Raw genomic sequence first — 18,354 nt, forward strand, 5'->3', positions numbered from 1 at the left:
TCTATAGCTCTTGCCAGCCTCATTACTAGCACCTGGACCAGTGTATTTGCTTCCATGTTTAAACAGTATATTAGATAACAAGCTACATATCAATGGCTTTTCTTCTTTGTGTTTCATAGCAGCTCATGTCTTACTGAGTCAGTTCCTTCATGCTTAAGGTTTATAAAGATCTTTTAAAACCAGGAGTAGGACGGCATTTAAGATATTGTGGAAATATTATAGCCTAGTCTAGGGACACTGGTAAGTTTTCTTTTTTTGCTAACTTTTGCTTTCCTAACATAAGTTAATTCATGTTATAGGCAGGGCTTACTTACTGTAATCAAATAACAAGAAGTCTCCCATTTTGTGTTGTATTTCGGACAAGTAAGTATTACGCAGTTTTTTTTATGAATAACAGTCTCAATTCGATTCATGTTGCTCTGCAAAGTAAATTGAGAGAGTTTTGCAAAGCTTTGCTAATGGAGTCCAAAGCTGATGGCATACCTTGTCTTCAAAGCTATCCTATGAGAGAATAGGAAGAGAGGGAGAAAGAACTAGAAACTGAACCCAGCAGCCATCTGGGAAGAGGAGTGTCCCCAGACAGGCATCCTGTGCAGTGCAGGAGAAGGTGCCCCCCCAGCCACATTTTTCATAGTAACTGTGTAGTTCTAATAGGGACCCACTTGCACTCTCCTTTGGTCATTCCTTGTTTTGGCACTGCTAATGTTGGTTGGGGCACACATGATCAGGTACTGGTATTGCACAATGGAAATTAAGCTTTATACATGTAAATTGCTGGGGAACTGTGTACTGGATTTGTAAACAGTTATTATCTGCTGTGCGATCTGCCAAGTATGAGAGCAGTAAACTAAAAGCTAGTGGGGATGGCTGAAAAGATTATATTCCTCACATAAGGCAGTGAGGAATTAAAGAAGAACAGAAGGAAAAAGCATTTGGGATACAGGGGAGAAACTGCCACAGCAGCTCAGGAGACGTGGGTGACAAGCACAGGCCTGCTCAGGAAAGGGAGGCTACAAAGCAACAAATGGAAGGTGTTGCACAGCTTAAGGCACCAGAAACAGCATACAGATAATGTATGATCATCATACAGGAATAATCACTTACGCAACTCACGCATCACAAGCAAAAGTACCAGATTATTGCTCTAATGTCTTTTGACAGTGGATATTCCGTAGCTGCGTATGTTGCATTTGTGAATTTGTGCTTGCTGCTTTATGTTGTCTGCATATGGTATTATTTGAAGAGATTGGTTCCAAGCCTTCAATTATGATTTTGGTACCATACCCTGAATTGAATTTCATAATGCTTAAAAGACAAGTTTTGAAATAGGCTTCTTAGTGATTGTAAAAGGGAATTCTCTTCCCATATTTGGGGTCACAGAATGCCAAAAGTAAGATGGGGGTGGGGAAAAAAAAAAAAAAAAAAGGATGTTGTGGTTCCTTTTAAAGTCAAGTTTTGGTAAAAAATTAGAATTAGAATGAAATAAAAAAAAATATCAATCTTTTATGGTTATATACTTATAGAGGCAAGAAAAATTACATAAAATCATATTTTGAAAAACAGTAACAGCATAAAATTTCTTTTCATCTCATTTTGCATCCATAATGATATCTAGAGGAAATAAAACCAGAGAGATTAGCTTTTGCAGGCCTAAAAGCTGTTACCCATGTTGACCTGTGAGAGTGTTACTATTAATGCTCTGACTTTTGGTACTGACAGTTGTTGGATTTCTGATCATGTGTTTCAGTCATGTTTGATTATGTTGATGGCTGACTGTGTTCATTTTGTTGCCTGATGATATGTTCTAGAAAAACACTTGTAGAACATGAATAATTCAAATGGAGAGAATCTCTCATTCACTCCCACTCTGAGATACCTGCCATAAACCAGTTTTATATATATATATTTTGCATCTTAGAGTTCCACTTTACATGCCAGACCCTTGAACTTTCTGTGCATTTTAACACATAAGGTGTGTTAAAATTACATTACACATTAGCAGCCATTTTTTCTTTGTTTGGCATTCATCTTGTATTGCCTCTTCTAAAATGTCACCCAGACCTACAAAACACCATCCTAATGTGATGAATTCTTGTGAATTCACTGCTTTAAGCAGTCAGATTGTTTTTCCTGAGTATTTTCTCTTTCCTGTTGGCTTTCAAGATTGTTTGGCACCTCCTGCCCTTTCCCTGCCCCCCTCCCCCCCGCCTTTTTTTTTTTTTTTTTAACCAACGTAATAGCAAAATTTTTGAGCTGAATTTTCAGTGCAACAATTTAGGGAAGTTGGAGAGGAAAGGTTGGAAGGAGTTAATTGCTTTTTACAAGTTCCCAGAGAATGTAATCTTAGGTATAATATAAAATGGCCATTAAAAAGAGATGTTATTTTCTAGACTAGTAAATAGTTAAGTGGCCAAACAGGGGATTGGCTTTACTTCCACTGTTGTTAGAGGTGACCTTGATTTTGAGAAGCAGTCAAGTAGACTGGAGTGTCACGATGTTTGTTTACTCTTTTTTTGTCAAGGTATTTAGGTGCATAGGTTACTCATAGCTGCCTTACAAATCTAGCTCCTAGGCACTTCTGAGAAAGAATCCATCGATGCTTACATTTAAAGACAATATTTAAGATTTTGTATATATTTAAGAAATAAACAAAATTTTAGTTTTGCCACTTTGGTCTGTAGCATTGTGGCAGGCTTGTTTCAACTGGAGACTGATTCTGGGAAGAGGACAGTGTGAATTTAAGGCTTAAGAGTAGTGGAAGTGGGCAGTGAGATGCCCAGAAATTGACACTTATTTGTCAGTGTCACAGCATCAATGACCAATAAAGGAGTATTTGGGCTTTATAGAAAACAAAGCAAAATGCAAGTGAAGGAACAGTTGAATCTCTGAGGTTGCAGATCCGATTGCAGTTCCTGAAAATGTGGATTTGTTGATGCATATTAACAATACAACCACTAATAGTAAATGATGATTGAAGGCATTTACATTAACTCACCCCTCAAATTAGACTTCAGTTCATGATTTCAGAATTCCTTTCATTTGTTGTAAAACGCTGTGCATTTATAGAGCTTCCTATAAATTTTAAGCAATATTAATAATAGAACAGCCTAATAAAGTTGAAGTGTTCTTTTATAGTTCTGTTTTTTGCTCTTTAATCTACCAATTAAAGGATAAACAGGGAGATTTGTAGGAAGATTTAACTGACATACTTTTGTTTTCTCCTTCTTCTTTTTGCATTTCTACTCTAATAGTAAAATAAATCTCAACACACTACTGAGCTCTTTGTAAAAAAATACATAAATAAAACTTGAAAATGCATGTGAAATAACAGCTAGAATTGAGGACATTGTAGTTGTTCTTTGTCTTTAAGATGCCAAACCTAGACCATATTCCAGAAGACTTCCTCTGTTCATCATTAGAAGACAACTTGCTTTCCAGATACTTTCTTTATTCTTCTTTCTCCCATCTTGTGCTTGTCACTCTTCATAAAACACTGTGCTGTCTTTGAGCTCAGTGCTTGGACTCTGTCTGTTTCAATTATCTCAGTCCACCTAGTAGGCTTCACTTTTAACTAATCTTAAGGTGTCACTTCCCTGGCATAGCATGCAGGTATCCTGTTACATTTCAGCTCTTTCATTATTCTTCACCTGACCAAACTGTAGAACAACTGCTTTGTCACTTAATTTTATGTCTGTAGAGGAGCATCCTCATACAGAAACCTGTACAGTTTTCTTTACAAACCTGATTCTGTTCACTACATGTAGTTCTACCATTTGTTTTCAGAATATATATCTGTTTGCAATGCAATCTTTTCTACCTGCAGAAACCATGTTAGCCTGAATATTTATTTTCCCATTTTGGTGTATTTTTTCTCCTGCTGTGATTTGTATTTTATTCAGAATTCCTTAGTACATTCACACATATGTGAATGTCACTATATGTGCATGCACCAAGATCATGAACTCCCCTTCAAATTTTCTCATTCATATTCTTTGGAATATCAATAGGTGTATTTTTCTTCTAACTCCTCCAAAATGTCACCAATTCAAACAGCCACTGAAATAGAGCACTATGTAAGCAAGATGGTTCAGCAAAGATCCTAAATGTAAGCTACAGAGATAGATAGTGGTCTGTAGCGCAAAAAAAAAAAAAAAAAAAAAAAAAAAAAAAAAAAAAACTTACTTGAAAGGTGTTTTTCTTCAGACAGCTATTGACTGTCTTGGTGTATGGGCTGGATGGCCAAGATTTGGCTCTCAGCCACAGTTTTTGGCACTATGTTGTACCTCTGCATTTTGTAAGAAGAAAACTGAATGGATTCTTACCATTGCTGAAACTCCTTTGAGCAAGATGTCTTGAGTGATTCCCAGTATATATTGTTTTATTCTTTTTCTTATTAATTATTTTCTAATTCTCATTCATATAAGGAATAATTAAAATATATTATGCTCTAAAAATACTAAAAAGAGATTTCATAAATTTGGACTGCTTACCTTTGCAATGCCGGAGATCAGGTTGCTGCCTAAGTCCCCATTTGTTTCCTTTGTATAGATGCATTATAAAGTGTCTGAATTATCAGAACTCTTTTTTTCTCTATGATTCTATCTCACTGATTTAAATGTATCCTTTCACCAGCATAAACATAGGACTGCATACTCACTAATGGTGTTTATATTATTGTATACAGCCTGATTTGCAATATGTTACTGTAGTACAACATACTGGTACAGTTTATGTACTCAGTATATAACTAGCTGTATAATATAAGCACAGCTTGTATTCATGAACTATTCAGGCTTGGTTTCAATGGGAATTTTTTTTTAAAGAACATTGAGCAAAATGCAATTGCAACATCTGTATAAAATAAACTTTTACAAAATTTATTCTTAGCAGAAATTGTAAATAACTATCCTGCTGTTGCTGCACACTGAACAGTGTATTTGTGCAAATGACAAATTCAGCCCAAAAGGTTGAAAAAAAATTGTCAACAAAATCCCTAAATTCACATTATGGAATGATTAGGAGTAGACAAAATTACAAAAAGCCTGAATACTCAGAATTCCAAAAATAGATTACTTGAATGTTCAGTCTTTGGAAATAAAACTCTCTATTAAAAAAAAATAATAATAATATGTAGACATATTTTAGACAAATAATGCAAGAATTTTTGAAAATTTAAACTATTTGCATCTTTACAGAAAGATAAGGAAGATCAGTGGCTAGAGAAAAAAGTACAGGGTAGTAAAGACCACATCATCTTAGAGCATCTTCAGTGGACCATGGGTTATGAAGTACAAATTACAGCTGCCAACAGACTGGGCTTTTCTGAACCAACATTGTATGAATTCAGCATGCCACCAAAGCCCAACATTATCACAGGTAAGTTGCTTTTAGAGTGTTTTCTCTCTGAATTGCTTGCTTGCTACTGATAGTACTTTAATGTGGGTAGTTGAACATTCTCTTAAGGTAACTGAAGTCTTCCTTAACTGACAAAGTTTGAGACAAGCTCTGTTATCAGCAAAGATTTGACTGAAAACCCTTTGATGGGACCCTCCTTTCCTACTTTGATCTTACTAATGTCATTTGTAAGCACAGAACAAATGCTAAATCTTGAACACAGACAATGACGGTTAATAAGAAATACAATATTGTAAGATGCATTTTTAATACATTGCTTTTACTGTGTATTTGTCAGTTGTAAGGCAATTTGTTAGAATTCTAGATTTCAGTACAAGTCAAATATTGCTACATGTGCTTTAAGGTACACATAAAATAAGGGTATTTATTCTAATGTCTGACAAGGTTAAGACTTCAAATAGGCTTATTTAGATACTGTCTTACTGATTCACTATAACACAGTGAGGATGCAGCCATCTCATAGGCCTATTCACAAGCTTTGAAATAGGTAGAAATGTTGTTTATGTTTTTAAGTGTGTAAATAGGAAGGTTTGGAATTTTTTAAAGGAAAACTTCATAGGAGTTAAGAGTGGAGTGTGTTTCAGTAGCTAATTTATCAAGTTTTAGTGCTTCCTAAAGCAAAGTTATATTTTGGTGCAACAGTGTAAAATTATTTAATTGAGAATAAACATAAATTGTGATGGTAATTTCTGATATTTTATGAATAATTTCATTTTTTTATAAAGCAAATTATATGGTGAAGAGGTCTCCTTATCTGACTGATGAATTGATTGCTGTTGAGAGAGTTGATTTGCATCTTGATTGAGATTTGGAGCCTCTATAAGCCCTGTGTACTTGCTTTTAAACAGATAGTGCTTTGTGATTGCCATCATTCAGAATTAAAGTTTCACTCCATGGTCAAAAGGAAAAAGTAACAGAAATGTATGGAAAATGGTTACCTCAATGAAACGATAATATTTATCAAGTAGAAAATTAATTTAAAACTTACTTAGTTAAAGACTTACAGAAAGCATAAACCATTTTTTTTTTAGTTTTTTGAATGTCCAAAGCTTACTTGTTTTGCAACACAGCTTAACTTTAACCTGTTAAAATTACTCAAATTATTCCATATTATTACCACAGACGATATAACAGAGAAACATGATATGCCTGCATAAATAAAAACATAAATGGTCTCTAGATGTTGAAGTAAAAAGCAGTTTAGTTAATTTAGCTGCAGAAGAGAGAATGTTTTTCTCTGAACATAATTTTATGGGTATTATGGGGCTTTTTCTTTTTGGTACTCTCCCATAACCTCTAACTAGTTATAAGGAGAAGTCTGTTACACTATTTAACATCAAGTCTTCTCTATATGAATCACTATTGTAATTATGATTGTGGAACTAATTAGTTTCTTTGACAACTGTTTTTGCAAAGCCTATAAAGGCTGTGAAATTCCCATCATAAGAACATTCTGTAGGCAATTTTTAAAAGTATGTCAAAAGAGACTTAAAATCAGTGGAACATTAATGTTCACATTCATGAGTCAGTATGGTTATCTTGTTATGAAATTGCATATTGTTAATATGATATTATTACAGAAGTATAAATATACTTTTTTAAATCATGGTAATGTGTATAAAATGCTCAACTTTTAGCAGGTCAGTTCTTGTTTCACTTGATACAAGACTGTATCACTGATAACATCTTGACTAGTTCAGCTGACACCCTATTTATATGCTTTGAGGCTTGGGCATTTTCATCTAGGTATCTACAGCTAAATCAAAGAAGGAAGAAAGCAATTAGGTACAATTCTGAATGAATCTGCATCACCTATTCTGTGCCCTCTTAGCTGTTTGTGATCACTGAGATTCCTTTCCTAATTATACATGTGATGATTAGAAAAGTTTCTAAGACTCATAAAGGTTTTCGTTTGTTCATGCCCAGATCTATGTCGCTTTAGCTGAACTGAGTGTTTCTGTCTTGGTCTTAATGTCATTCAAAAATAAGATATCTGTAGGTCCTATGTACCCAATCTCATGGGTATTACCTACCTCCAGAGAATTTGGGGATTTCCCAGGTATCATGATGGTTAGCTATACTTAACATAATACTACATTGCAAATGTGTGCAAGCATAATCAGAGAGCTGGAGAGAGACAAAGGCAAGGATGCATTTGGTGTCCTTTGAGGGGTGCTTTACAGGGAAATGGGAGTAATCACAAGAAATGAGACTTTGGTTCTGATTCCTTCAGAAGGAGTCTATTTATTCTTCCAAGAGCTATTGGAGATGTCAGAAGAGTAATCCCTGAGGGCAGGGACTGGAAGCCAAAACTCTGCTTCTGTGAACACACAATTCCTGTGGGGACAGAACCCACATCTTCTGTTTATTAGGAAGTGCAAGTGAGTACCGGCTCCTGGCTGGCAGTCAAATTTTATAATAAAACAATGTGATAATCTTCCATTACCAGTCTTAGGTTTAGCAAGATGCCTCAGCCTGCAAATCAGCATCAGTTAAATGTATAAATGAGATAGACATGCCTTTTAATTTTCACATGGTTGGCCTCAGCAGCCTCCAACTAGATGTACTTGGTTTTGTAATTTCTGTTCCTAAGCCTTTAACACAGTCTCCATTCACTGAATCACTCACATCTGTGATAAGTTCCTCAGAATTCGTAATAATTTTAATAAGAGTTTCCCAGTTTTCTGAAGGGTTTACTAATGGAATATTCCATTAACTTTGAGAAATACTCAGCAGATTGACTTGTTAAAACATTTTGCCTTGACTGTATTTACAAATACATGTATTTTATGTATTACTGTATATTTTATCTATGTATATATAATTTTACTTCCTACTTGTTTGAGTTACTGTTTGCAGTCAGCAATTCTGTCTCTCCGTTTGACTATTTACTTAGGTGTATGAGCATGTATTTAAGAATCATGCTTTGAAGAAAGAGCAGCATAGTCTTAAATGTAGTATTTACATGTTCCAGTATCTCACTGGATATGTTAGTTACCAGTACTTGTGGGTAGGCACAAATCTAATATCAGTGTGCTTGCCTGTGAGTAAGTCTTTATCAGATTTTAAGTACTGATTTGTGATATTTTAGAAAAATTCATTTTAGCTTTTCTTTAGTATTGAGCTGCTTCTAATTTTGTAGGTAATAAAGGTATTCTCAAAGGAGCTATGTGCCTTAATTCTTAGCTGTTTATCAGTCTTAGGACAGCATAGACTAACCTCTGCAGCCATAACAAACTCTCTAAGTGTCACAGGGAACAAATGAACTCTGTCAGCTCACAGGGGTGACACTACAGCCGTTTGTATGGGTCTGTTTAATCTCTCAGCAGTGCAGAGATATATATCCTCTCTTTTGGTACTGTGCAGCTGGTACAAAAATATCCAAATCATAGCTATCATTCTGAAATACTACTCTTGCAACCTAAAACCACATCTATAGGCCTATCTTAAACATAAATCCAATGAAAGATGTTAAAAGAGGATATTTGGTGCAAGTGTTAGACAAGCCTTTTATCCAGTCACTGCTGTTTCTCTGGAAGTCCAGTATACAGTATATATTGAAAATGGCTGTAAGTTATTTTTTGTCATAATATTGTTTTATTCTTCATTTAAACTAATGACTCACTATGATAGTAGGAAAATGAGAAAAGCATTTGGGGACAGTAAGAATTTCTTACAACTGTTTCTTTCATTTTGCTGGTTTTTTTTTTATGTGTGTGTTTATATTGTTTTTGCTGTTTATTAGTTTTTTGTTTTTTTTTGTGTGTGTGTGTTTTCACTTTTGTTTGGGGGCTCTTCCTATTTTATTTTTAATACTGCATGAATTATTGGAATATTTCTTATTAATTAACCTAGAAAAGTTTGAATCCCTTTTTAACCCCATGACCTTTTCTGTTACAGTAGTGAGTATATTGGTTGATTTTTTTTCAGTGCATATCTGTCACTGATGCTTAAAATCATACAGTCATAGGCGAAGAGCAACAGTCTAATATGTAATATTTTCTCTCACTGTGACTTGTAGCAAAGATGACACTCCATGCCAAACATGGTTTTTATCAGTAGTTTTTACAAAAACACAGCGTTAGGATTTTTAAATGGTGTCATATTGAATAAAAAATGAAAATGATTTATACTGGTACTATATATGTTTTTACATATACATATTAGAATGTGTATATGTATGTCTTATAAGGTATTACATAGGTAAAATTGGGCTTTTGTACTCTACAGCCATCAAGGAAGCCCTGATGATGTGTTATTTAAGGACATAACCACATTCTGAGGCAGTTAGCTAAGGAGTAGTGTCTGGTACTTTTTCTTAATTCTAGGAAAAGATAAGTTGCATCAGTACAAGTTAAAGTAGGAGGACTGGGGGCACTTACAGTTATTTCTCTTCTGTAGTCTCTTTCCATTTAACGAAGCTAGAAAGGCTGCCAGTAGCTACTTGAGCCAGGACTAGAAGCCATTACTTGAGGCTTTTAAGGTACCTGTTTAAATCTACAGGAAAAGGCTGTAGAATTACATTATGTATTGATTTTTTAAGAAAAACATCTTGGCTTGATTTTCAGCTAATGACTTGTGACCACGCTGCCTGTGTATGTATATGTGTGTGCAGTATCTGCATAAACATCCATCAGTTTTTGTGTGTGTGTAACTTCTGCCAGACTGTTGTTCAGGTCATAATTCTGCATTAAAAACGTAATGCAAAGTTGTCAGCATGTAGTTCTGTGTTGAAAGAAGAAAGTTTATTTACTACCTAAAGTTCAGTAGAGAGCATAGAGGAGAGATTAAATGTCTTTGAGACCTTATGTTTTGAGAATAGTAGTTGTTGGTAAGAATCACAATCAATTAGAGAAAATGATATCCAAAACCACAAAAAGATGGTAACCCCCACAAAACGCATTTGCTTTTGGTTTGCAAACCAGTACTAAAATTTGCTGAGTAAGAGACATTTTTCATCAAACTCAGATTAACATCATTGCAAGTGACATGAAATGTTCTTGCTGTAGGCTTTGAACAGCTTGAACATAATAATTTATTCAAAAAACATACATCATTAAAAATACCAAAGTAAAAATATGTGTGAGGATTGGGTAAAGTCCAAACACTCTTAGCTTCCTTATGTTGTTTGTTGTTTTTTTTTCTACTTCATAGTTAGCTACACTCTGATGTGTATTTGTGAAATAGGAACATTTACATTATACGTGCATAATGCATTGATTAAATATTAAGCATCCAAGTTCTGATAGCAATTTTTTCCACTGTTATTCACAAAATAACAGTTCTGTGGTTTAAGCCAAATTTGAAATATGTTGCAAGAACTCTGTAAGATTCAAATCCCAAAACATAAAAAATCCTTTGATTTTTGGATAGCATTTACATTCTGCATGCATTTTTGGAAAGAGACAATGATTTATCCACCAGTCAACTTGCGTTTAGATGGTAAACTCGATAGAGAGGAGAAATACCCTAACATATTTGTGCTGAGATTTAATAAATTGTCCTCTGCACTGATGTTAACCTAAAATAAATTGTTTTAAAGCTTGACTAATTACATTAAGGAACTAAAATAATACAGTTCATATAAAAATAGGAGACTTAAGACTTTTCATCTACTTCTATTACAATTCCTTGAAATACACTTTTTTTTAAAGTAAATTCAGATGTAACCAAAATTATTGTTCAAACTACACAAGGTTTTCTACATTTAAATTTATTTTGAAATCTATTTTGAAACAGTAGCCTGACAGTGGTATTAATCACTATCCATATTGTAACTGTCACGGTAGCTAAAAAAAATTAATATCCAGTCAAGGAGATTAAGATGCTTAAAATATATTGCATAAACTTGACTGCATTATCTGACAAAAAGTGAACTTTCAATATAAATGTTAGTAGAAAATATATGCAGACTTCATATATTGCACTGGATTACATCCAGGCATACTGTGAGGACTTGAATGTCTAAGAAGTTGTGTATTTTGAAAAGCTTTTTTGTTCTGTTCACACCCTAGTATTAAAGTCAACATCTAAATAATTACCAGCTGTCTGTGCTAATTGCATTGGTCATTGCATTGGTATTTCAATTGGACTTATGTCCTTATTATTAAGGCCAGCTTTTGACAATGGTCCATTCTAGACTCCTACAATAATTTAGAAACAAGATAAACTTATTGGCAAGAAGAAACAGCTTATCAAGTTTCTGTTTCTTTATGTTCATGCATGCTCAAAACCTTTTTTTGTATGTAATTATTTTTTTTTTCACAGTTTCTTCTTTTAGCCTGCATTCTGCTGTTCATTGTTGCTTCAAATAGCCATTATTTCTGATTGTAGTTGTGTGCATTGTAGTTTCTTGAGTTCCAAGTACCTCCAGTGTGAAAGACATGAAAGCTAGATTTAAGTTGGGCTTGGCTGAATATTTTCAGATCTATTGAAGGGAAACTCAAGAGGGTTGGTCACCATGCTTCAGGTTAAGTGCTTAAATAAATCATTTTAAAGTTAGACCAAATCATTTGCCACTTCAACTACTGTGAAGAACCATGTTGCTGCTATTGAGGTCCATACTTTTTGTGGTTTGAATACTTTAGTATCTGGATTTGGCCATTCTATACCTCCAAAGTACTTCAATTTTTACAATTTCATACACATTTTAATCATAATTTAATGTTTTTATTAGAATAATCTATTTCAAGTGATTGCCTTTGGCACAATGTAAATAGTGAAATGATTTCTTTTTCTCTTTTCCACTACCACTTTTTTTTTTCCTTTTCATACTTTGTTTTTAAAGCTTTATCTACTTTTTCTTTTTCATAGTCTTATTTTTCTGTAACAATTCTTCTCCACACAGAAAGATGCTGTGAAGCTACTAGACATGAAAATGGAGGCCAGTCCCTGCAGCTGAATGCTGCTGGTTTCTCTCTCATTGTAGTCATAAGTTCCTGGTGCATGTTTTGATGCTGTTTTATGAGGCAAACAATATGTTATCTTCCTTTCCTTCTTAATTTAATATTTAGAGGAAAATAAATACAGACCTGTAAAACATTTCTATAGCTCTTCTAAACTTTCCATTCCAAGTTAAGACCCTAAATAGTGTAATTACTTCAGTCTGTGCATGACAAAATCTTTAACTTTTTTGGGGGGGGCAATTTAAATTCTGTGACAAATTCCATAGATTATGCTTGGCTTTTCTGTCTGACAGAAGTTGGAGAATGTGATCCATTCAGTTAGTTTTGATCAGTTTGCTTTCTGAACTTTGCTTTGGTCATAAGTAATCTATGCATAGGCTTTAATGTTCTGAGTCATATGGCTTCCCAGTTACACCATCAACCGGTCTTCCATGAGAGCATTTTGATTCTGTATTAATCCCTTTCACAGAGTTGTGTTTATACAAGCTCCTTCTAAAATGTACTTAAAACTGTGCTTAATATAAAACATGTTTTGTACTTTCTACAAGATTAAAAAAAAAAAAATCTCTGATTTCTAATGTATGAATTGCTTCAGTTCATAGACTTAGATTTCATAGACTTTGTGCCTCTCTGCAGCCTTGTCTCAGCACATAAAATAGGTCCCTGCCCTCCAAACTTACTTCTTGAAACTGGAATAGTGCCACACATTCCATTTCATACCATTTGTCTTGAGACTCCGGGGAGCTTAATTTTGACCTCTAGTAAGGAATGGGTAAAGGACTTTTTCCTATTTCCCATACTAAAATGTAAAACATTTTACGTAGAATGTAAAATCATAGAATTATATATACAAAGCCTCAGATAAAGTTCATTTAGTAAGAAACCATATAGAAGCTTACCTGTATATATTTGATATTGGAATTTACATACTTGACTAAGTTTGTAGCTCACTCCTCTGCTGCTTGCAAAGTAAGCCAAGAAGGCAATGCACTATAAAGCTAAAACAGAATTTAATATTTACTTTAGGATACTTGCCTTCAAGTTGGTGCTAAACATTGCAGAAATAATAAATTTGCAGTATGTTTTTGTTTTTTTGTTTGTTTTTCATTTCTTTTTGGGTTTATTACCATTCGCTTGTAACTTTGGAATTATTTGGTCAAATTTAAATTTTTATATATCTTCACCAGTGGAAGTGATATTCTTATTTCATAGAAGCAATGATCATAGTTTTGCCAGTTTCTGTTTACTCTTGGAAGTCTTTACTTTAAAACATTATTAATAACACCTCTTCCCATCTATAACAAACAAAAACCATTTTAAAACACTGGCTTATGTCACAAGTAAGCTGTCCTCAGAATGCATATGTGTAAATCTGAAGACTATTTTAATTTATTGACAAAAAGACTTTAAAAAAAAAAAAAAAAAAGGACATTTAATATAATGAAGTAGCTGAAATTCAAGCAAATGCCATTCTTGGTTTTGTCATAATCTGTAGGAAAACATTCTCTGTGTTAAGTAGGACCACTGTTTCATCCACATCTCTTGCCACTATGCTTTATCACTTTAACCCAATGCCACTGCACTTATTTGAACTGAATTACATTGACATGTGCCTTGCATAGCATGGCGGAGAACAAAACTTCTATTCTGATTTTGTAAGAGCTGAAGCTTTCGACTGCCAGTCAGAGTCAGTTGGGTGAAAGCCTGTTTCTCCATGCATAATGTGAATATACACATTGACTCTGTTATTTAGTTTTATAGCTGTTACTTCTATAACAAATGCTTTGTTAAATACTGAAGTGCTTATTGGACCTATAGGAAGTAATGAATGAACGTTAGTAATCTTAATGTTAAGGGTGTTATCTTAATGTTAAAGGTGTTTTTTTTGTTGTTTGTTTTTTAATGAAAACATTTGTTTAACTGTGATATAGATGACTTGGAACTGCTAGCTGCAGTTAACAGTTATCAAAAACTTTCTGATGTGAGAATACATTTTCACTTGAGCATAACTAAGTGCTATTGCTTATGGTAAATTTCTTCAGAGGAAGAAGTGTCTCAGGCAGGAACTTTTGCAAAAAGCTTTTATTTTTTCTACCTATCTCTAAAATCCAGGCAGTGAACATTTTTGTTACCATTATTGCCTTTTTTTGCCAGTGTTAACAAAACAAAAAAATCTGCAAGTACATCTGTACTTACAATCCAAGAACTGACATTTGGCGAATATTTAGAAAATAGATGATGGTTGTATTCCCATGGGGAAAGAAAAAAAAAAAAAAAAACTGCCAAAGTCTGGCCTTATTATAATCTCTGAAAATCTCAGTCCAAACTGATCAACAGAGAATTGTTTGATATCCACTGTGCATGCTTCAGCACAAGCACACCATGATCTCCTCCAAAGAGCTCTTTCTCAGTTTGCAGAAGCACAGTGGTGCACAGACACTGTGGTGCCCTGTTAGAGCAGGGGAGCAGCAAACCCTTTCAAGAGACTGTTGCCTGCAGTTACGGCCCTTCTACATTGTGATCCCATTGTAAAGTAGGGACCGTATGTATTTAAGGAAAATAACTTTCTGGTGTGGGCACAATATAGAGAGAGTGCTGTGCTGAATAATAAAGAAAACCGAATTATGGACACTCAGACAAGTGAGCACCTGTCACTGGAGAAATAAAATGTCTAGAGTAATTCGTAGATCATCTCATAAAATGGAAAATAAAATAGTGTCTCAGTAATGTTGCACAGTCAACATAATCATGGTATTTCCTTATTTGGCAACATTATCCTACTTTCCTAAAATTCGTGACCTTTACACTCTTCTACTAAACTCTTTATCATATATGTAACATGTCATATATGTCTGTTCTTACTGTTTTTTAATAAAGTGAGAGAGGGGACTGACTACTGCAGGCATATATATATAAGTTGAAAAATGCAAATTACTAAGATATTTACCTACTCTTAAATATTTGAAATACTCTTTACCAGAAAAAAAAAAAAAAAAAAAAAAAACATTATTTTAGCAAATCATTCTGCCATTGCAGACAGATATATAAGATTGTAATATAGGTGATAGATAGATAATTAGAGAGTGAACAACTCTGAACTCTCCAAGCATATTACAAAAGGGCTAATAAAAAGCTGTAAGAAATTTCAGAAGCTTTATGTCACATTATGAATGACAAGTTGGCTTTTATATTCAGTGTCACAATGCCAGTGGCATAAAGAGAAAAAATTTGGATTAGTTCTCATTTTTCTAACTGATAGTAGGTTCAGCTGAAGACTACATATGTTTCCCCTGTTAAGTGAGAGATATTTTAAGTTTGCTTCAATTTAGGTTTTTCTGCTTTATGTATTTTGAGGTTATTCTGAATATGTTGTTCTTCTTTTGGCTCTATTCTTCACATCAAAGTCCAAAGAGGAAGAATTAAGACAATATTGTAGGGATTTTGTTACAGGAGAGCCAGGCAGTTCTAGACAATGCCCCTTCTACTATAATGAGAAAGACAAAAGGAAAAGGATCATTTATCTCCTAATACAAATAACTAATACAATTTTGTTTGTATTTCTCTTAAAATAATAATAATAATAAAATCTTCATTCTGCCTTTTAAAAACAATAAGGACAAGGTTATTTTACAACATTTTGTACAATCTGCAGGAAGACAGATCTTAAAATCTTGTCTTCCTACAGACAAAAAGGGGAAACAAGCTAAAACAGATATTGGCAAATTAAATTATAAGTGCTAGATGTAGACTCAACAGCTTTTGAATTGTAGCTTAAACTGTATTAAAATGAAAAACATATATTCTCAAACTTAATTTATATACTAATGACAGTAGAATATCAAATGTTAGACAAGTGAATTTGTTCCTTTAAATATAGTAATTGTAAAAGGAATTTCAGATCTTATGATTGATACAGTCAATGGTAAATGACAGTCTTAGCATTTTTTCAACATTATCACATATTTTGAAATGCTAATATTCAACCGTCTGTAAGACTGAAGGCCTGAAATGTTCTGCACTGAACATATGCTTTAAATACAAATTGATGGAACAGAAACTTAAAGAACGATAATGATTATTATTTGATATTGCAGTATATCTCTAAAGAACAGTATCTCAATTTACAACCTTTTGAGTCTATGGCTGCCTTCATTCCTTATTAGATATTAGTTGCTGTCTTTCTTGTTTCCTGAGTTTTGACAAGTTCCTAAATTTATGAGTCACATGATTTGCATAATACAACTTCAAAAGTGATCCTTTATTTATTACAGTAGAGTTCATAGAAGATAAATTGCTGCCTAGATAAACAGGAAAATATTGTCCAGAAAAAGACACACATACTTCATGTATTAGAAAGAAAATGTATTTGTTTGTATGGTTTTATGGGATATATAAAATACACTATCACTAAAGAACAAATTAACATTCCCTGTAATGTTTGGATGGAAGTATAGGGCCAAACACTAACATAAACAAGATCATGTGCATGTGAAAAAATTGATAGAAAATAAACAGATACAATGGTTTAATTAAAAAAAAAAAAAAAAAAGTGACAATATGACCAATATTCTTTGGACTTACTATATTCTGTTCCTAGCATACAAAGCTCATTGCACTAAATTTTATAGCTCTACTTGTGTATATGTAAATGCAAAACAAATTGATAGCTAATCAAAAGAATTTTATTTTTTTAGAGAGTTAATAGAGATGCATATACTATTTGTTATTGGGCTAATAGTCTCCAATCTGTTGTTGATTATTTTAATTGCTCATTTCATCAGGGTTTTTAGGGGAAACAGGGAAAAAACTCTGACTTTTAGGAAGTAATTTGAAGTAATCTGAGGTCTGTAATGGCATCAGATCTCTGTGCTACATTCAGAGCTCATTTGACTTTCTCACATTTTACTTCATCCATTTCATTTCTAAAAATACACAAGGAAATTCCAGTTTTCCTTTGATACACAGGTAGTGGACTTAAAGTGTAAGTGATGGAAACTTAGAGGGAAAATCCTATTTCTTCTAATGCCATTGGTAACACCCTAATAAAGTCAATAGTTCCACATAGCAAGTGTAGAAAATTTACCAACTTTGCCTGTTTAGAAACAGAATCTATATGAAAGCCATATGCTTGGGAGATATGTTAAGTAAAAATGTTTTACAAGCACTGAGTAGCTGAGGTAGGAATATCCATTTTTGTTCATTTTTAAATATACTGAAGTCCTGAGAAAACAAAGTAGTCACTCATGTCATCATAGTCCCATTACACAGTGTGATATTCTTAATTTCTCTGAATATTTATTTTAAACCTAACACATTTGTAGAGGCAATTCCTAGTGAAAATGTAATTTTCATGTAATTTTAATAATGATGCATTTTAAATGAGCTGTAATAAAAGCAAAAAAAAAAATCTTACCAAGTGTATAGTTCTCACAGAATTTCATTTAAAAATACATAAAATTTACCAAAAACTATTTATGTGGAAAATGTTGCAAGCACTACAGTTTCTGTAAGCTTGTTTCTAAAAACAATATGAAATGCGATTTAAAAAAAAATAATAAATTTAAATGGTTTAATTTGTAAAGCGATGACATACGGTTTCATTTCATCTCATTCACGTTTCACTGCTATTTTGCTCCTTTGGTTTCTTTTATGCATGCAAAACTTTGTCATGTCTCTGCTTTGTTCTTGAATGCACACTTTGTGCATAGTGTAAATGTAAAGTCCTTCCGCATCTTTCCAAACACGATGTCAAGAAATGTATGTAATTTTGTTTCTTTCATCTGTTGTTCAAAGTTCATTTTTATGCAACTTCTGTCTTCATTTTTGTAATAAACAAAACTGACTTAAAACATTTATATCTGTATTTTCTTTATTACTGATAAACACTTTTTCTTGTATTGTCTACATTGTCTATTTTGAAACTGAAGAGATTTTTTTAATCTCATACCAATATTTATGTTCCTACAGTAAACCTCAATATTTTATCCAATAGTGAATAGATCTTTTTTCAAAAAAGGAAAATCATTAGATTAGA

General features: G+C 33.3%; 1 protein-coding gene across 3 annotated transcripts in view; it reads left to right on the forward strand.

Annotated features, from left to right (window-relative positions):
• Positions 1–18,354, forward strand: part of NCAM2 (neural cell adhesion molecule 2) — a 285,808-nt gene that overhangs the window by 242,902 nt on the left and 24,552 nt on the right. For all 3 annotated transcript variants that reach the window (XM_035315435.1, XM_035315436.1, XM_035315438.1), the window contains exon 15: positions 5,196–5,376. In XM_035315435.1, coding sequence (XP_035171326.1) covers positions 5,196–5,376 — 181 coding nt within the window. The remainder of the gene's footprint in view (positions 1–5,195; positions 5,377–18,354) is intronic.

Source organism: Oxyura jamaicensis, chromosome 1 (assembly GCF_011077185.1).
Source record: "Oxyura jamaicensis isolate SHBP4307 breed ruddy duck chromosome 1, BPBGC_Ojam_1.0, whole genome shotgun sequence".
NCBI classification, from domain to species: Eukaryota; Metazoa; Chordata; class Aves; order Anseriformes; family Anatidae; genus Oxyura; species Oxyura jamaicensis.